The sequence below is a fragment of the Protomyctophum bolini genome (genome assembly GCF_963924005.1).
Source record: "Protomyctophum bolini genome assembly, chromosome: 7".
Taxonomy (NCBI): domain Eukaryota; kingdom Metazoa; phylum Chordata; class Actinopteri; order Myctophiformes; family Myctophidae; genus Protomyctophum; species Protomyctophum bolini.
The window spans coordinates 19,415,275-19,437,148 of record NC_137868.1 but is presented as its reverse complement, the minus strand read 5'-3'; the positions used below and the strand labels follow the sequence as shown (position 1 = coordinate 19,437,148).

Genomic DNA, 21,874 nt, shown 5'->3' with positions numbered 1-21,874 from the left:
TTTGTGACATGATGGACATTAGCTGCTTTCTAATCAGGCCTGGCTTTGACCTGCTGCCCACTCTGTGCAGGAGTGTGTGTCCAGTCAGTTGGGTGTGCAATGTGGATGCGATTGCGTGATGTGTGCGCACGTGCAAATGTTTCTGTGTACAGATGTGTGTATTACAGTGTGTGTGTATTACCGTGCGTGCGTGCGTGTGCGACGCTCGTGCGTGTACATACTATATCGTCTCGTCTCTCTCGGGTGAAAACCTAAATCAGTTACTTTTAAGAATTTAAATCCAAAAATATAGCAAATGTAGCAGATCCACAAGCTCAAAGCACGGCACTGCGTTTCTTTCAAATGCGTGGATTTGCTACTTTTGCTACTACTATATTGCTCTCTCTCTCTCTCTCTCTCTCTCTTTCTCTTTCTCTTTCTCTTTCTCTTTCTCTTTCTCTTTCTCTCTCTCTCTATACTATATGAGGGCATTCATTTTACGAAAAAACAAACATTTAAAATATGGAGATTGAGAGGTTTGTGTGTGCACGTGTGTGTGTGCATGTGTGCGTGCGTACTGTACGTGCGTGCGTGTGTGCATGTGTGTGCGTGTCTGTGTGCGTGCGTGTGCATGTGCGTGGGTGCGTATGTGCGTGCCTGTGTGTGTGTGCGCGTGTGTGTGTGCCTGTGTGCACGTGTGTGTGTGTGTGTGTGTGTGTGTGTGTGTGTGTGTGTGTGTGTGTGTGTGTGTGTGTATGAGACCCATGCACTTGGTCTGAACCGGGCTCTCTAGTATAGCGCTGCTGCTCCTCTCCCAGCCCAGCGCCACGAACCAGCCCTCACCCGCCACCCCTCCACCCCTTCCCCCCAACCCCCTCCCTCCTTCCTCTGCTCCGTGTCCCCCCTCCCGCACCCCCCCTCCCCCCCCAGGCTCGGAGCTCATGCCCAAGGCGCTCTCCACCCGCATCGTGGGCGGCATCTGGTGGTTCTTCACCCTCATCATCATCTCCTCCTACACGGCCAACCTGGCCGCCTTCCTGACCGTGGAGCGCATGGAGTCGCCCATCGACTCGGCCGACGACCTGGCCAAGCAGACCAAGATCGAGTACGGCGTGGTCGAGGACGGTTCCACCATGACCTTCTTCAAGGTATATACATATACATAGGATAGTGGCTACATAATATCTGTATATAACTACATGATTCATCCAGACAAATAAGCAATGATAACAATCGCATTATCAATACAAACCTTAAACAATTTGCACATGCATGCACGCACGCAGAACAGCTATTTGCAAGACGAGAGTTGTCAGGACTTTTTTCTTCACCGATAGAATCTATAATGAATTTCAGCTTGGTTAAAAGCACTCGGAAGGTACATTTCATTAAAAATCCCCGGTGAAGCTTGAATCCTAAAAACATGGCTAGGGGACAGCCTATAGTGTTAGGCATAGTCTTACTGAGGTTAAGTTTAGGAATACCTGGTGGCGACCGTTCATTGGTCGCCGGATTTGACCCAGGGCGAGCGTTCTTGTATTCAAAAGGGCTCACCATTCACAGGTGAACCTGAAAGACAATTACATATTTTGGCAATCAGTCATTATAACGCACTAGTACTGTATTATTTATTTATTATTATGTTCCAGCTGTCTTCTAATGGGTAATATCTTCAAAACATGTACACCATTGTTTTATACAACACTAGATTATATCAAATGAAGCAAATAATACGTGAGCCATCTGTTTGTTTACTAATTGATATTATAATATCTGGGGAACGTTACAGCAAGGCCATATTTTGCGAGAGAAACAAGCAACCAGGTCTATGATAATAAGGCCAAAATAATCGACTAGGCCACACACTCACACGGGACATGAGACAGGACATGAGGAAGAGCAAAACTACATTTTAAAATATGAAATATGAACACGTTTAATGTCAGCTCTGCCGCCGATCAACAGATGTTTCCGTGGGAACCTAGCAACCTACTATTATGAGTATCACTGAAATCTCTCTCTGCAACACAGATGTGTTTTTTGTTTTGTTTTGTTTTTGTTCGACACCAGAGCGTGGCACCAATTTGGGAGAATGCGTACGTTGGTTAGACATACCAACAGTACTACTTGTCATTAGTCAGACAAACCGGTGCTGCAGATAAAAGAATCACCGGTGCTGCAGGTTAAAAATCACCCGTGGCTCCCGACATGCGTGGCGGGTTAAAACTAATCCGTGCTGCGGGTTAAAAATCACCCGTGGCTTCATGTGAGGTTAGGGTTAGGTTAGGTTAGGGAGGGGTTCTGACTCATGGTGTGTCTGACTACTGGTATGTCTAACTAAACAACAATTTTGGCAACAATTAATAACTACACTAATGTTAACAAGTATGCTTGGTTGCGCTCGGGTCTTGCGCTCTAGCAATAGCAGATCTAAAAGCTCACAATGTGTTGTGATAGGCTGTGATCAGACATTATGACGGTATCAAGGCCGGCCAAAATTATTTTTAGCCGACTAAATCAACTGTAGATTTAGTGGAGTAAAATCTCATGAAATTTAGCCGACTAAAACTACAGTAAAACTAAAACCTTTCAGATGACTAAAATATGACTACAACATAATTTTCAGATGGCAGTCCAATTCTATATTCATTTAGGGTCCTTGACATGGAGAGGTTTGAGAAGCAGTGCCATGGAGAATGAAGAAGCTACAATAGGCTACACTGGGTTTACAGCAGGGGACTCTGTGTGATCACAGTCTGACTGGGTTGCAGAACACAGCCTCCACAACACTGACTGCTTGATGGTCACAGGCAATTTCACTGGCAGACAGGATCAGCTATAATTGGCCATATGGCGCTGGTTATGCAACTAGACAGAAAAATTAAGCACTCCAATCCAAAAAAATGAAACCTCAGAAGACATGTCCTTTCTAAACGCTGATCTAATATTGCCATTTGTATATGTGTATTGTATTGTATTTGTGCGTGTGCGTGTGCACATGCGTGCCATTTCCCCATGGTAACTCAACTGAAAAGACATGAGTGGCTAATAATAACAGCTACTAACGGCTAATAGCGGCTTCCTTGTCCAACGTTTAGCTAGTTAGTTGAAGAAGCCACACAACTCACAACGTGGTGAGTGAACTGAAGCTGCATGCACAGCTGGGTTGTATGATAAAGGGGGAGGGGTTAGGGAAGGGGGTCATATTGTGATGTCACTATATCACTGTTTTTTTCATTGGCACGTTTGACTGTCAAGGTTTCAGCCTCCAGGAAGAAACCCTAAATACAAAGGGAAGACGTCATTGCACATGAACAATCACACAATTTGGGTCTGAGAGGCTAAATCTCATCAAATGGTGGTCCCACTCCGTGGCTCAAATGCCCAATAAATAATGATACAAAAAGGGTTGAAAACCACTGACCTATAGCCCCTTTCGGGGTTGGTATGTCTAACCAACGTATCCACCCCATTTTATTTTGTCTTATAGTTTCGGTCACGATAGCTTAGTTTTCTATTTTGTTTTCTTTTAGTTTTCGTCAGTGAAAATAGTATATAGTCAACCAACACTTTTCGTCATAGTTATAATCAACACAGCCTGTTTATCTCTGGCATCGTGTGCGCCGTTGCTGACACGGGCCTCTGCCAAACGGTTTGGCGAGTCTGACAATACTGAGATTATTATCTTCACACCTCATTTATACTGTAGTAGGCTGCATTTGAGCACAACAATCACAGGTGTGTGCACACACACACACACACACACACACACACACACACACACACACACACACACACACACACACACACACACACACAGAGCGTATTTTATCATTCCCTGACATAAATTACTGAAAACAACAGTTGGTGTGAGAACTCACACATGTTGCTTGTTAATAATCATTATACGTTTGTTGGCATAAATGAATGCACTTCGCAACAAAGTACTTTGCCAATCAGGCCTACTATTACAATACAGGCATTTAGCAGATGCTCTTTTTCAGAGCAACTTACAAAGTCTAAGTTCAGAGTAAACGACATGAACTAGTAGTTTTCAAACGTTCAAGGTCTCCCAGATGAATATTGTATTTGGCCCCCATTGAAAACATTTTGTGCCAGAGACCCCCATACGAGATTTGTGTTTTTTGTGATATTCTCATGGTTTTTTATTTATTTAGTTTAGTTTAGTTTTTTAATAGCCGATCTACAAGCTCACAACACATTGCCGAAGTGCAGTGTGGAAGTCATAGAGTTTCATAATATAATTGAGAGACTGGACAACCCCGCCCCCCACTGCTCATTTCAATGGACGCAGTGTGCAGACATGTCCTGTCTGGGACGGGAGGGACATGCTGTTTTGATGATGGATGACTAGTTTGATCACAACGCTTGTCTCCAATTGATTCCGTCCCCTGGACTAGAGCGAACAACACAGAACTCTCCTGCTGTTTGAGTCACTATTGACTCAGGGTTGTTATGTAAAAAATAAAATTCAAATGGTGTTTAATTAAGTAAATGTCAGCATGGGATTACTGGGATGGCATCTCTCTCTCTCTCTCTCTCTCTCTCTGAGATGGCTCCATCCCCTACGGACTCTCCTTACAATAACACTGAATAATTCAATAAGCTCACACACGGCACGGCGTCTCTTTATTACCTAATAAAATCACGTCTTATTAAGCATAATCCGCCAGCCCGCCTGTCTCCTCGCACGACTCGTGGTTCTAAACACCGGGGTCCGGGGACCCCCACGGGGGTCCTTCAAGGAGTTACGGCTCTGTGACTGAGAGATAAGGACGTCAATATAGTGTAGATTGGAGAGAGATAGAAAATGTTATCAAACGGGGGGACCAATTGGCCTGCACATCGTCTCTGTCGAGTGGAAATGATACTTATTATATTTTTCAGGAGTCACGTTCAGAAGTAGCAAATACAAGCTCATAATGATTAGTTTCAAGCTTGTTTGCGATCTTGTAGATAGTGTCCCTGAGCAAGGCACTTTGACCCCTAACTGCTCCCCAAGTGATACAACCAACGGTTGCTCACTGAGGGTAAAATGCAGAGGATACTGTATGTACACTGGTGGAAAGTGGTACTCAAGGACTGTACTTAAATACCATTTTGAGGTGCTTTTATTTACTTTATTTAGTGTTTCCAATTTCCTATACTTTTACTTCTGCTCCACTACATCTCAGAGACAAATATTGTACTTTTACTCCACTATAGTGATTTGAAAACGTTATAGTTACTATAGTTACTTCGTAGATTTAGATTATTATTATTATAAATGTGTGTCCATGGGTAATATGTGCGTGCATGTGGGTGGTGTGCGTGTGATACTATAGTGTTTATTGATGTCGTCGTTATATTGTTTACAGTTAAGTTTACTCTTTGCCACTGTAACACCCTGAACTTTATTTTTGTATCAATATTGGTAGAGGACGTCATTATGAAGATGTGGCAACAGTGAGTTTGGATTGGATTGGCATTCTGTTTGTCCATCGTGCACAAAATACTAGTACTTTTACTCAAGTAGATTTTGAATACATTTACTTGTAACAGAGTATTTCTCCATTATGGTATTGATACTTTTACTGAAGTAAAAAATGTGAGCTTCTTACACCCCTGGTGCTATGAAATAGCCTCCTTCCAGAGCACAACCCAGATGCAATACTTCTTATTCCTTTTGTGTCGCTTGCCTTTGTTTGTGTAGCTTTGAAGTACTGTACTGTCTATCAGGTATTGCACACGCACGCACGTGCACACACATACACAGTACATATGCATGCACATGCGAATGTATGCATGCACACATTCACTTGCACAAACGCAGACATTACAGTTTTTCACGATTGTTAACACACGTTTTTCAAAACTGAAGACCTTACACACAAAATGCTAAACCCTGACTCTCCATTTCCATGATGACACTTTGCCATCAAATCTCTTAACTGTTCCCAAAATGGAACTCGTGTTTTTAAATGACACACACATACCATTCATTGAGTACACACAACTAAGCATTGGCTACACACTACCAAGCATTTACAGCACAATGAAGTGAAAAATTGAAAACACAATCATAGAAATGGAACACACATGAATGACAATGACTCTGGAGAATGAGCCATTTCTCCTTTTGTAAAATGACTCCGTGTAGGCCTACTTTTTCATAGTTAAGCACACAAATATTCATATACCTTCTACCTCCAAGCTGAAAATAACTCCTCAATAGGATTCAGGAAAGGAGAATAAGGTGGAAGGAATAGAACAGAAAAATGTTCTAATGATGCCATCAACTGTGTTGGCTTGGACCCTCTGGCTCATGGTCAAACCATGGTTGAGCACATGGTCAACCACAGTTACCCAAATCTCATTAGATATGACTGTTCTCCTTCTTCTTTCTCCTCTTCCTCTTCTTCCTCCTCTCCCTCCTCCTCCTTCTCTCTGTCCACCTACTCCTCTACCTCGTCCTCCTCTCACTCTTACCCCTCTCATTCTCTGGTTGTCGATCTCTTCAAGGTTCTCCATTGTTCACCCAACAAAACAGAGGCTTTCAAGTCCCTTTTATGCTACTGTCCTGATTGCAAATTGCTCACATTCATTCATTCTCATTGATCTGAATGTTTAGAGATTTCACTATATTTGTGTGTTGTAGGTTGATGCTTTGAGATTTTATGTGAGAAGTGTGTGCAACAACTGAACATTGTGTGTAGTGTTTGGACAATGTGTAATTGACATCAGAGTGTAAAGAAGGAAAGTCAGAGTCTAATGCAGATAAGGGATGTAGTGCAAATTGTGTCGAGCGATTAGGTACATGAAGTGAAGGTCGATTTTTGTGTGTTAACAATCGTGAGAAACTGTAATGTACAGAGTATAAAGTGCATATTCTCTCTCATACACATACTCACACGCCCACACCCGCAAACACACTACCACTATACTATACTACTACACACAATAAAACATGCTAACTCACTGAAATGAGATGTGATGCATGCGTGTGTGCGTGCGTGCACATGTCTTTGCCATGGCCATTTCTCTTCCATTGCATTGACATCACACCCATCAAGCGCTCGTTGCTCTTTTTTTCCTGCTGAGCGAAGCACTGTCACTCTCACCTAAGCCCTCCTGTCTGTCCTTCACCTCTTTTCTCTCTCTCTTTTCTTCTTTTTACAACCCTGGCACTGGCGTCATCGCTTTGAAATAGTTTCATTATATAGATATTCCACTGTTACTTTCTTAGCTTACGCATGTTTCATGTATTCCGATGCTTTTTTGTTCTTGCTTAATGTAAATCGCTCTGGATTAAGAGCGTCTGCTAACTGCCTAAATTGTAAATTGTAAATTGATTTTACTCGAGTGAAAGTAAACAAAAATATTGGCGTCAAAATATATTTAAAGTACCAAATGTAAAAATACTCATTATGCAGAAAGTTGTCAAATAGCAGGTCTATCAGCTCACAACGGGCCACATTGCGACCTGTTGTGAGTTTGTAGATTTTCACACCACAGCAGATTTCAAGAATCAAATCAAATCTGGCAGCAGCCCTGCCTCCCCCCACCTTACCGCCTGTCTCCCCCGGCCATTATTTGGTTTTTAGCTATAACGCAACCCTATACGCAACCCCAAGACCTTCTTCTTATGCTGCACCCGCACTTTATGTTTCCTCATTCCCTTTCATCGCAAATCTCTGGCTTGCTATATTATTTGTACAGTAAGATTAATGGAGTCCTGAAGGATTCTGGTACTCAGCAGGGAGTCCTCCAGATGCAAGATGTTTTGTCCTATAGCGTTTCTTCAGACAAGCAGATCGATATACTGTAGATACTGTATACCGGCACACAGTAAAAACCCTATGTGTTAATTTAGCCATTTGCAGTGGTGGACAGTAGCTACATAAAGTACATTAACTTAAAATATAATTCCAAATAGAAATATTGCACTTTTCACTACACCACTGTACATATAAAAAGTCTCTTGGCACCCAAACTACAGGTTGAGCACCATGTCAGATCCATACTAGCGTTTTTACACATTCCACTACGATGACAATCAAGTCTCTTTCGTCGCACAATGAGCTTTATTTGCTTCAAGTAGGTGAGGTGAATCACAGTGCAGGGATTGTTTTCTTCTCTTCTCCTTTCATAGGCACTTGTGTTTGGTGTCAGTGATGTATTGTAAACAGTATGTGTCAAATTTGGCGCGAACAAAAGGCTCAAAAAAAGAAAGTTGTTTGTCATGACAGAACTGTGTGCTATTTTCCCCTCCTGCTATCTGGATTCCTTTGATTACGGCCCTTTGGAAAATATGCAAAACATTTTGGCAAGCAAGGCATCTTGACAGGCGTAACAAAGGAGAATGTGTTAGTGGGACGGGGAGGGGGCTTCATCTCTCACTGGCCCACCTGCTCTGCTCACAGAATCACTCATCTCCCTATGGCCAGCCAGCCACGCACGCACGCGTGTGCGAACACATGCACACACACATACACACATGCACTGTCTATATCTACACTACAGTATAGTATTAGTGACTATCATTGTTGAGATATCTTTCTCTCTCTCTCTCTCTCTCTCTCTCTCTGTCTCTCTCTCTCTCTCTCTCTCTCTCTGTCTCTCTGTCTCTCTCTGTCTCTCTCTCTCGCTCTCTCTCTCGCTCTCTCTTTCTGTCTCTCTCTCTCTCTCTCTGCGATGGCTCCATCTCCGACTCTCATTGCAATAAAACATTTTTTTATTCAAGCTACACGAACGGACGAGTGGAGTGGAAGTAAAAGTGCAGAAAATTGGAAATACTCTACATACATCAGTGCCCATACCCTGGGTGGGGTTGACAAAAGGGCCTTTCTGTGTGGAGTTTGCATGTTCTCCCCGGGTCCCCTAGGGTAGGTAAACTCACAAAAAACATGCTGTAAGACCAATTTTGTTTACAAACATTGAGACTGGTCGCACGGGTGACTGTTTCATGTAATCAATTCCCAACAGATCTCCAAACCTGTTGTTTTGGGGAGCGCTGGTTTCAGTCCATTCAACCTCTCTTGTGTGTTGCCTAGTGAGGTGCACCCTATAGGAGACATTTATACTTCATTGCGCAACAGTATTGCACGCAGAGAACAGCTGATATACTGTACAAGCTCACATGGCGTCGCGGATGCCACAGTTGTGAGTGTAGAGGTCTGCGTGTGCGACACCATCGTGGGACGATAGAGGTGTGGCTTTGAGGACAACTGCTTTGAATTGCTATTATTGTTCACACACAACAGAAACCAATGGATTATATATTTCAAGAGTGAGAGAATACAATAAAAATCCTAATCATTCTACCTCCACACTGGGAGAAAAACAGCATCTGTAAGTTTGATGGGGCATTTTTTACACTTGAGTGCAGTTAGAACTTTTCCATTGCATGTTATGAGAGTTGGGGTTCTTGTGCTGCTGGCCATGCTGGTGCTTATCAGTGTGACGTCGTCTGATAAGGCGTCTATACTAGTCCTGGTCTCTAAATTGCCTCCCCCTGGTCAGCCGGGGCGCTTGATGGAGGGGAAAGGAACTGGTTGGAATAGCATGTTCCTTCCACGCGCTACATCCAACCGGGGAAACTCCCCCTGTCAGGTGAAAAGAAGTGGCTTGGACTCGTCATGCATAGAAGGAAACATGAGTTCAGTCCGTTGCTTTCCCCAGGTTGGCAGAGGGAGTGTAGCGCCAAAGATTACATTAGATAATTGACACTGGGTGTAAAAAATGGGTTGCAAAACATTTTACTTAAGTACAGTATTTAAGTAAACGTGCTTGCATGGTTACTTTCCACCATTGTTTCACTGTGTAAAAAGCTGATCCCATCCCTATTAGGTTATTGACGGTTAGAGGTGAGAGAGGTCATTCAGTGACCCGTCCTCTCCCTGCTCATCACACGGCCTGCGATTAGCAGCCACGACAGAGGTGAAGACCCGCAGAATGGCATTAACCTCCCGCTCACCCGATTTAACCTGATCAATGTTTCCCACACCGGTAATGACATGTTATGGGGGGGGGGCCCTTGAGAATGTTCTCGCAACTCAATAATATTCCCATCCTGTGGCCCCTGAGAGAAGAAAAACGTGCATTAAATGCCTCACCTGGAAACTTCTCGGGCCAATAGGTTCTGCTGATTTCTGTTGCAAGACCGTACATACAGTAGGCCTACTACTGTACTGTGGAGCAGTCGGGGGTGGGGAGGGATAGTTAGAGATGCATGGTGCCGTGTGCAAACTGTGTGCAAAATATGTACAGTATCAGCATACAATATGCTTTTCAGTCAGCCTGCATGCTTATGATGAAGCTAACAAACGTCTACCGTCTGTCTGCCAGAATCACCCTGTGGGTCTGTCACGACTCCAGCTGTTCTGACCAACACGTACTGTACTGTCTGGCAGATACTCTGGCAGCCTTTCTTCCTCTTCATAAGATCCTTTGCTTTCCACAGCACCCACATATGAAGCTATAATTCTAAGTGTTTCATTTTACAGGGCCAGGGATGATTACGATTACCACACAGTTTTGTTTCTTGATCCCCAAGGTCCCGCAGTCCAATTTTGTTTTGATTTGTTGTTTTGTTGACTCTGCAGTGTTTGGCTGGGAAATGGCCATATAGTTATTGTGAGTTGTTTCCTGATCCACACGACTTGCTGACCAAGGACCCTCCTTACGGGACTTGGAGGAGTCTGGGGGGAGGGACACACACACAATTAGCTTCTTATTTTTAGTTCTGAACTCTTAACTTTTTCTGAGATAGCTCTCAGCGTTGATCAATGAGGTCTGGAGGGGATTTATGTGGGTCTGAAGTTGAACGGTGTGCTTGTGTGGGATTTTGATTTGTTGTACAGTAGACAGAATGCAAGTGCTGTGGAATATAAAGCCACATATGCCAGGGTCCTGTGTTTCAGATACTTATTTCATCTTCATGTATTTAATATTGTACCAGCTCATTTCCATTTTCTTCTCAATCGTTAATTAATTTGGATGCAGCAGAGTATGTTTCTTAACCAAAAGATTCAGTTCTTTTTTCCCCCTTCCCCTTTTTTTTTTTTGGCCTCAGTTATGAGAATATATCTTGTACTTCTTGTATTTCAGAAAAAAGAACACAGGAGGTGTGAAATGGTCCCATAAAGCCCTCTTTACGATCATTTACTGTCTTTTACTGGGTTTAAAGCATCTGAAAGCCTGAATCAATTTGAACATTGACTATAGTGCAGTTAAGGGCCATGCAGGGCTGCATAATGTTTCAAAGTGAGGTCTGAAGACGTTGTGTTTGCTGCATGCAGAATATTTGTTGTCAGAAAAGATAATGAGACACCAGATCATCTCGTCCACAAACCCCAAAAATACTCAGTGAATAGGCCTACTTACTTGCCACGCAGTATGCGAGTCGCAGTCTCTCTGTCTTGATCTGATCGGGGTTGGCACACTGGTTTTACTGTTTTCTTCTGTGTCGCCCCACATCGTTCACTCATGGTTATAGAACCCAACCAATCGTCGTTTAGGTCTTTTGTGCTTGTGAATCTTTCGATAAGCCAGTGTAGCGTGGGCGTATAAGTCTTGTCTCTCTCTTTCTATCTCTCTCTCTCTCTCTCTCTCTCTCTCTCTCTCTCTCTCTCTCTCTCGAAAGCAATTGTGCAGCTACAGTATACAACACACAAGTAAAATCCTTTGGACAGATCTGGATACGGCAGTAGCTAAGATTGTATAGCACCACACTAATCTTGGGCCACTTCAGCATGATCAAAGGATTAGCCAGATCGTCTTCTTTAATCAGCCCCGGCTCCTAGTGGGAGACTGGGAATAGCACTGCCTCTGAAAGGAAGACGTGCTTCTGCAACAGAGAGATGAACACTTTATCAGACAGGTGATAACAACAGAGAGAGAGACATGGAGAAGTTATTTTCCCGTCTCCCTTAAAATGAAGAAATAAAACCTTTTTTCTTTATTTATCCCACAGCAGCATATTTTCAAAAGGCTGCTGTTTAAAAAAACAGCAATGCCAGCTGGAATGTTCTGACTCATTTTATCTAAACAGGAATGATGGGACATATCCAGCAGTGATATACATTATGCCGGGCTTGTTTGGTGGTTTCAGTTTGACAGTCATTCATACTCTGCACCCACTGCCGTGTGCAAAGAATCTGTCACGCGGGTTGTGTAATCAGCTTTGGAGCCCTGTGTGCAAACAGGGCCAGAGGGAAGCCCACCTCAGCTTTGTGTGGGGGGATATGTGCAGCCATTCACAGCTGCTCTCGCCTTATCAGCAGTCCGTAGCTTGTATGCTCAATCGCCTGATTTGTCAAGGGTGACTCCGAAAGATTCTGATAGGCACTTCACAAATCGCCCAGTTGATCTAAAATATCGACCCGCCACAGAAAGTCATTACGCACAATAATGGCGGGCAGGACCTTGAAGATGTGACTTAATTAGGTTTCAAATGGCTTCAAAAAATATACCTTCAAACCTGGTCGCTCCATGTATAATGCACCCTTGGGTTTTTTTCCACAGAGATTACAAGTGTAGAAGGTGAAGCACCACTACTCACAAAAGCTTCGTCTTGTTGCTCAACAACAATATTATATTACTTTCTGACTGCTGCAGTATAGCATGAAACAGCATGTGTAATGGCAGTCATTTGGATAGTGATAGGATCGTTGCATTTTGCAGAAGTCATTTCTGCAGTACCATACAGTATGCCAGTGTGGCCATTATAGCTCACATAGCCCTGGCTTCATCTCCGTTCACTTTACGAGAGATAACGACCGGGCGATTCAGAGAAGTCGTGCTGAGGGAACAAAGGCGAAGTTTTGCAGAACTAAATGACATGTATCCTAATGACATTCAGAAAGTAATTGAAGGTAAATGTTGCTGCAGGTGCCGATGTCTTCGCCACTGGCCTCCACCAGTGGGTGGAGGCCAGTGGCGAAGACATCGGCGGTATTTAAATGAGTGATGTGTGTGTGTGCACTGCGTGTCTTTGTCTCGCCGCGTACACTGCGGTTTGGTCTGGGTGCCGTGCAACGCATTTAAACAGATGCTAACCTTTCGTTCCTCTGCCGCAGCACCCGTTGAAAGGAAAACAAGATGAGACTGAACCTGTCTCCCAGAGACATTGACATTGAATTAGTCACTGACCTTGTGTGCTCATGGCACTTTGGTTTGAGGTATTATATCCAAAATGAGGTTTTTATCTGAATATATGGCTCACAGCACTGAAACAGAAATAGTCCCACATACTCCGGTAAAATCACCACGGATTCTCCCATAGTGTTCTATGAGTTGTCCCATTATTCACTGTCTATGGGGCAGCTCAAGGATTCGTTTCTAGACATCATCACAGTCTTCAGGGGCGAACTGAGACAACAATTCAGCATGGGAGTCTCTCATCCAGCCAGGCCACCTTGTCAGCTAGCCATGGATGTAATCTACCATAGATGAGCAACAGAGATCAATACCAGTGTGCTCTTTCATGCTAGTCATTCTATGGTTTGAATTACACATTCTTAATAAAAATGCATCCAACAACAGACAACTTTCCCATGTGTGTAACAGCATCACACAGATGACAATTAGACTTATATGTACAGTATGTAATCCCCTCCCCATTTGCATTATTTGTATCTTTCTCTCAAATTTTTACTTTCAGTTGTTTTTTATGGCATAGAAGGTGAGCTGTCTAAATGTGGTATAATTATGTGAGTCTGTGAAACCACTGGAACTATCATTGTTAACTTTCTTGCGCAATGACCTTTTTACTTTGTACTTTGCACATTTATTGTTAAATACATTTAAATGGCAATGAAATAAATGGCGCTACAGTCAGTGTCTGTCTATCCACAAGACTATCTATAATCATGCACCATAAAACCATAGCAAGGTCAGTGGAAGGACAGGGTTTTAGCCAATCACATCGCAAGACGAGTGCACTGCTGACATGTTTGACCAATTGGCTCACCTGAAGCAAGCGCTGAAGCAAAACAAACCCACCCATCCATTCATTACCTGTCAAACTGCTGACAGCAGCCTGTCAATGATACCAGGTCCAGTAATACCCCTGTATTCAGCCAGAGGTGATCATGGCCACTCTATGCTAGTCATTTCATCAGACGTACCTCAGTGGTTTCAATGCCTGTCATAAACAAGATTATTTACCACTGCTAATTTGCTGTTTACAATTTTTACACTGTGCAATGGGAGTGTGCAGAGCAGACTGAACTTACTTTCAAACTCCAACATGATGCTCCATTGCCTTGCAATCGCAATCAGTTGCAGTACGTTCTTCAATCAGTCACCAGAAAGGCTAGGTCACCAGGAATCATTCTGAATCGCCCGAGGGCCTGATATTGTACATTGCAAGTGCTCATTGTAATTTTGTCTACTAAAACTATGACGAAAAATGTTTTTCACTGACAAAAACAAAATAAAAACGTAGCTAGGTTGACTAAAACTATGACTAAATATACTGACAATTTCAACAACAAATAAAAACTACACTAAAATGGTATAGGGAGGGACTGGTGGAAGAGATCCAGTAGCACTAATAAGACAAGTAATTTTATGCGTGGTTGTGTGCAGGTGTCACTCTCCAAAAATAGGCACTCTACAAGCTCAGAGCGTGTCACAGCGCGACATGTTGTGAGCTTGTAGATTCTACGACATCACGGCCTTCCCAAATACATTTTAGTCTTAGACTTAATTAACTGTAGGTTTAGAATCGTATGGTATTTAGTCAACTAAAACTAGACTAATACTAAAACATTTCAGATGACTAAAATATGACTAAAACTAAATGGAACTTTTCTTTAAAGACTATGACTCAAACTACATCTGCTGTCAAAATCAACACTGCTGCCATCCTGTGTCTCCTGCTAGAAAACCAAGATCTCCACGTACGATAAGATGTGGGAGTTTATGAGCAGCCGGAGGCACTCTGTGATGGTCCAGAACATCGACGACGGCATCCACCGGGTACTCACCTCCGACTACGCCTTCCTGATGGAGTCCACCACCATCGAGTTTGTCACGCAGCGCAACTGCAACCTCACCCAGATCGGAGGCCTCATCGACTCCAAGGCCTACGGCGTGGGCACTCCCATGGGTAATTATGAACGCAGTCGCACTGTGGTAATGCACGCCCACAGTACAAATTGTTATGAGGCTCTCACCGTGCGTGTGCAATACAGTACAAATGAATGTAGCAGTAAAACATGGTTAATGGTATTTCACTTTGACACTTTTAATGCATACGAAAGTGATGTTGAACATTGAAGTCATGATATAAGTCAAAACATCGCGCGTCAGCTCTGAGAGCGAGAAACCGGAAGTGGCTATTCTATTCACTGTCATTACGGTATCTCTGCTGTCGGAAGAAACTACCTAACTAAAAATATATTATTTTTCAGGAACTGAAGAAAACCGTATATTTTTTAAACTATGCAATACTGCCTCATCAAAGTTGGTGACTTAAAGATGGAGTGTCGTGACTTTTGTATCCCAGTTTTTCATGTGTTTATGAGGAATGGAAAAAGAATAAAAAGCATGGCAATACATCACATGCATAAAAGTAGTTATCATGAAACATGCGTAAGCTAACCCCTCCCCCTTTATTATACAACAACTTATGTGGGTGTAGCTTCAGTTCAGGTGGATCACCTTCACCACCCATCACCACCCACCAGGCAAACCAGGCATACTTAATGAACTGGTGGCCACATAAAAATGTCATTTTAACAAATACTGTACACTTGTTGGAAAACATTCTTCCACCTCATGTAATAATAATACTTGATGGTCATCTTTTAGCGTGGAAAAAAATCATGGCACTCCAGCTTTAATATATTGTCAATAATTGTCGAGTCATGCTGTGTTTTTTGTCATTACACTTACTGTGATCACTTTCTTTGGAGCTACAGAACTCATCATGGATAATATAACATGAATGCAGCCTTTTCACTTTCTGAGAAATAAACTGAGACTGCTTTATTTTATGTTGGCCGAATCCATCTTGCTCTGTGTTAGTTTATTCACTCAAGGTGTGATTGTGAGAGCTCTTTCGCCATACAGTGAGAGTGAATGGAATCGCTGTATAATACATCAAGTTCTCACTCACAGAGCACAGTAGCAACCGATGAAGATGAATCATCTTCATCGGTTGCTACTGTGAGTGAGAACTTGATGATTGACAGTGTTTGGACTTATACCGTATAATGCCCAGGTAACTGTGCAACCCATGGTTTAACCAAAGTTCAACATTGGTGGAGTCTATATTTGAGAACAGGTTTTGCTGTTTTATGAAATGCCTGCCTATGCTCCTGCTGTTGACATGCAGCAGTCCGCCCTCACTGTCTTCAGTCACTGAAGCCTTCATGTTTCATGTGGAGGAAGGAATACAGTATGTGCAGGAGAGGAGACCCTTGGGCCAGCCAGTCAGGAGACGAATGGAGAGCTATGTGACATCAATAAAGCATTGCGTAGGGAGGGCGGCACACTTTGCGCGTTGTGCACGGAGGTGCGAGATTTGATTATGGCGCTCAGCGGCAGATTGTCTTAATCCTGTTACACATGAAGCCCCGAGCGGGCCTGCCCACAAATGAAAAGGAAAAACTCGAGTTAAGTACCTGAGTTAGACGGGAGAAAATCACTCTGAGTCACAACAGGCGAATGGCTGAGTACAATGACCTTGCGCGAATGCTGCTCTTATCTAGTATCTAATTCATTACGGTGCAATGTAAGGTTGTCGTTGTAATGTTTATGCAATTCAACAAAATGCGGCTTTCTAACACCACGCTTGCCTCAGTGAATGCCAGTGTAACAAACAGTACTTGAAAGCACCATTGTGGCTCGAAAGAAGTGGCTTTGCACCATGGAGCAAGCCTTCACATTAAAATCCTTCAGTGTTATAGCTGCAATCCGTTCTTTATTTGAATGTATACATTTTTATTTTATCCAATCTGTATGGTAGAGTGTGCTAATACAATATACAACAATTAGCACATGTGCATTGTTTGTACGTTTTCCCCCTACACTTCCATTGAGTGATTTTAGGCCCTGATGTTGGGTAGGACACCTACCATTTAGCCCAGCTCCGCTGGCCAAGCTCCAAATCCCCGGTAGGACGTCAAATTTACGGATTGCAGTTTTTAATGTATCCATTTGTAACTCAGAGAGAGTACAATGTTACCACATGTATTAACAGTGAGGATTTATCATAGTGTTCTACTTTTTAGTTCTACATTCTAGTATGAGAACTTTGAGAAGCGGGAGCAGCATGATCTGAGCTGTAATTTAACTCCAAATGGACCAGCAAGGCTCACAGTCAGAGATTGTAATGTGTGAAATAGAAGCGGCTGCATCTTCATATATATATATATATATATATATATACTGCACCATGGTGTGTGAAGATTGTCTGAGATTGGCCTGCATGGGTCATTTGCAGAGCTTGTGAACATATTCCCTGCTGGTCAGTGAAAGAAGGCCATTTGAGTGACTGCTGTGCTGTGTATGAAAAGTATTGCAGAGAGGCAGTGTTTACTCTGAATGATTGTATTTCCTGAGTGATTTGCTGTGTGTGCGTGCGATGTGCCTGCGCGTGTACAGATGCACATGTTGGCAACTGTGTATAGTTGTAGTGAAGGTGGAGGTGTAGCCTATTTGGTTGTTTGTAGTAGTGCATTTCGGCAGTGGTCGTGTGGCAGCGCTTTTGTTTTATATTCATATAAAATTCCTATTCATGGAGGTATACTGTGATTGCCAGAGAGAAAGATTGAGAGGGCGAGAGCGAACCGAGCGGCAAGCTGAGAAAAAGAAAGGAGAGCGGGCGCTGGTGTCAGCCAGGTTGTGCACCGTGCACACCGCCCATGCTGAAGGAGAGGGTGTTTAGCATCATTACTCCCTCATGGGCTATTCACATGCAGCCAGAACAAGGCATTTAAATTGCTAATCCTACCCTTTTAGTAGCCTTTACCATATGCAGCCTGTATTCCCTTATAGCGGGCCCATTTAGCATATATCTCATTGACTTTAACAGAGAGGACTTGTCAGGCCGTATTAGTACCTAGGCCTTGACGGCGCGACGGCGCTCAGCGCCTTTGGCACTCCTCTGGACTCCGTAATGGACATACTCAGCTCACCTCCGAGCTGTTGGCCGTAGCTCACACTAATGGAATGTTTACTGCAACGGCATCCGTTCATTGGCAACGTCTGTTGGTTCCCAGTACAGCAAACTCTGTGAAGGAGTATTGTAGGGCAACAATATATTTAATGCTAAAAGGTGTAGCTCCTTTCACTGTAAATACTATAGCGGGAGATGAATTGTTTGTATTTGCAAACATTGCTTGAGTTATTATAGTTTTGAAATTAGTTTTAGTTTATATTTAGTTTTTCTGCTTGGTGTTTGATTTCAGTTTAGCTTTAGTTAGTTTAACAAGTGCATAAGTATAGTTTTAGGATTAGTGTTAGTTTTTCAGGTATTATGAGAAAACCATTCATATACCCTTCATAGACGCTGACTAAGGTATGATGATCAAATGTGAACATCAAATATGATATAATTTCACATATTTTGCGAATTGCATATATCAGCAACACAACAATTATGGTTTGGTTAGATGTCGGTTTCGGCTTTTCTGATACTTTTGTTTTTAAGAGAACCTCTTCTTTCACTAGATGCAAAGTATAGGATTGTTTCCTCCTCACCTTACTAGGCTTGAAGACACATTTCCGTGTTGACAGGAAGGTGGTGGAGATGTATTGACACGTTAATGATAAAGTCATCATTGATAACTTACTTAATAACATCACTTAAATCTAATTAAATTCTCACGCTGAGGCAGCAAATAATTTCAAATTAAGCAATGAATACATTTTATGCACAATAAAATGAACACAATACCTAGCTGTTCTTCCATGGTTACTACTTTGTGTTGAAGCTGTTGAAGTTTATGTCACGACGGGCCTCATCAACATGAGGGAGGGCCTTGAACCGTGGGCCAATACTGTAGTTATGCATTTTCTGTAGGAAATCATTACAAGCGGAGTTTGACAGATACTCCCCTCCTCCATGTTTTCTTTTCTGGCAGCCTTGCTTTTCACATGCCATTTCAAATGGGCTAGCATGTTTGATGTGTTGCCAGCAGCATACCTGATCGTGACTGAACAATGGCGGCATGTTGCTTTCGTCTTATCCACTTGTCTTTCTCTGTTGTTGTATTTCACAGAGAAAGCAGTGTTGTGTGTGTGTGTGTGTGTGTGTGTGTGTGTGTGTGTGGGGGGGGGGGGGGGGGGGGGGGGGATTCTTCTCGGCTGACAACATGATGGCTGGGCTTAAGGGCCAAGTGTGCTATCCCTGTAGAATTCTGTGTGTACAGCATCCTGTGTATGCCGCACTACCGTGTGGGAACTCAAATTCTTTCAGAGTTTCTCATGCAAATTACTTTATCCCCCCCCCCAACTCATTCTGTACAGTTGTACCAAAATGAACATGCTGTACCAAAATTGTTTAGATTGAATATTTATGTACACTGTTACACCTCTAGTTTTAGGTGTTTTTTTACCCCTTTTAATTTTAGTTCATTTATTTTAAATATTTGTTTGTGTGTGTTAGTCTCTGTTTCCTGAAGGCTATGGATGCTAATGGTGTCATCCTTCTCTTTGTGATTAATGCTTTTGTTTGTTTTTCTACACACTACTAGGTATGTTGTCCAACTTACTGAATATTGTGTTAAAAAAACATAACTCCTTTGGGGGGATGGAGGGCGGGGGGGTGGTCTTCAGTGCTTCCGTACTACTTCCTTACAGTACTTGAGTATACATGCACTTAGTTACTGTACGCCACTGGTGTTCATGCGTGTACACAACATCATGCGGCGTGTTTTCAATAGACCCCACCCCATGCAGGGTGACATGGACATGCCATGTCACCCAACATCTGCCACCACTTTTCACTTGCAGGTCAACCTGCTCGTGCATGAGCACACCATTACATCCTCTGGCCGGATCATGTCTCGGGAGACCCCAGCGCCGCCGTCGTCTTTCTCTGTCTCTCTCTCTCCCTTATTACCATCAATCTTCATTCGCCTTCATTAGGCTGTATTAATCATTATGCGCTGCGGTGTGGAGGGGGTGGTTTGCAATAGTCAGCAGGCGGCCATTGCCCTCAGTTGTCGCCGTCCACTCCCATAGCATGTCATTTAGCTCTGCCCTCATAAACGAGACAGAGGCCCGAGTGACGGAAACATCTCCACAGCCTTGACCCTGACCGCTGCTACAGCAGCCATCCCTCCCTCCCACCCGCCTGTCTGCGATCCGCGTGTGTCTTAAGACAGAGAGAGGTGACGGCACAGGCGGAACCAAAGAGGACATCTGACAGAGCCTTGGCACAGAACGGCGGCTTCAGCCTTGAGGACCAGTTCATCTGAGAGTGCAGATCAGAGCATGATGGGTGTATTCACAAAAACGACATTTATTATACATTACAGGCCTATATCCCCAGTCCCCAGGATGTGATGATTTTAAACATTCACCCCACATCTATTTGCTTTCCTTTGGTGCTGCTCATTGCTAGACTTTAACATGCAAAACAAGTCGTTTGATGTGTCTGATAGCAGGAGCTTTTGCTGAACTAAATATATGCAGGCGTTCGGAATGGCAGACATTGCAGCAGATTTGAATTTCCATGCTGTATTTTGGGGGGTTCAAAGACAAATGCATTAGGGATTGGTGTGCCATTACTCTGCCTTGATACTGGCAGATCACAGTTCTTATTCTGGATTCACCGTGGCCTGTCATTTCACTCTCCTCTCTTCCTTCACACTTAAACACCATATGGTTGTCCCCCAGGGCTCTACTAGTGTCTTTTCTGTTTTCTGTGGGGAAAGCTTCAGCTCACAACATGTCTGGTGTTTTCAGCTATCAAATGAATATAATCCTGTCCTATCCTATCACTGACAAACACAACATATGAACTGCCCCCCCCCCAGACACACATACTGTGCACACAAGTCCAGATTACAAGTTGTCACTACATTTAACAAAAAGTTAAATTGCACAGACCCTTTCATGCAAAGACAAATGCTTTGAGTTGACCGGAGTTCCCCAGGGGGTTATGAGTAGGCCCTGTCCTCTTTCCCCCCAAGCTACATTAAATATCTTTGCTGAAAATAGCTGATCTACAAGCTCACAACACTTCATGTCTCCCGCCAAGTCTTTCACTTGGCGGGAGATTGGTACCAACCAGTCATTTTTACACTAGCCTACATTTAAATATACAGTAACACTGCACTACTCGTGTTTCTGGCTGGCAAAATGGCACTTTGATCCCACAGAGTTGGCCGAGTGTCAAGGCCACCAGGCTGAATGGGCAAGTTATCAGACGCTTTGGCTGGTGATCCATTGTGGAAGCGAAAAGGGAAGGCATTTAGATGGAAATGAATGACGAGAACAAAGCGTGCGTCACATTGCTGATCACCATGACAGATGCTTCTGAAAGGTGCGGGCCAGTTTTTCTAAACTATACGTGAGTCAAGCACCAGGGGCCCTTGAGCAGAGATGATCTCTAAAGGAAAGGAAAACTAGGTGGGAGGTTGTTCTGGCACATTACGGTAACTCCTCTTGGTGGCATGACTTTGAATATACAGATTATTACAGTATGTGCAGAACTTATACCACCAGAGTGTTCTTCCACATGGAGTTATAGGTGTTTCCTCAAGATCTGAGTTGGGATGTCACAAGTCCCGTGAATCTACTATTGTTCAATATCGTCACTGTCAGAAACCTCCTATGTCATATTTTAACTCTGTGTTTTTTTCGTAAATGAATGCCCCACTTACCATCACACAGCAGGTCTACAAGCGAAGCGATGCAGTCTGGTACTTATGAT

General features: G+C 43.2%; 1 protein-coding gene across 1 annotated transcript in view; it reads left to right on the top strand.

The window, feature by feature from the left end:
• Positions 1-21,874, top strand: part of grik2 (glutamate receptor, ionotropic, kainate 2) — a 171,162-nt gene that overhangs the window by 138,567 nt on the left and 10,721 nt on the right. Inside the window, exons 13-14 of the mRNA XM_080769215.1 lie at positions 910-1,127; positions 14,869-15,094. Of these exons, the coding sequence (XP_080625341.1) occupies positions 910-1,127; positions 14,869-15,094 (444 nt within the window). The remainder of the gene's footprint in view (positions 1-909; positions 1,128-14,868; positions 15,095-21,874) is intronic.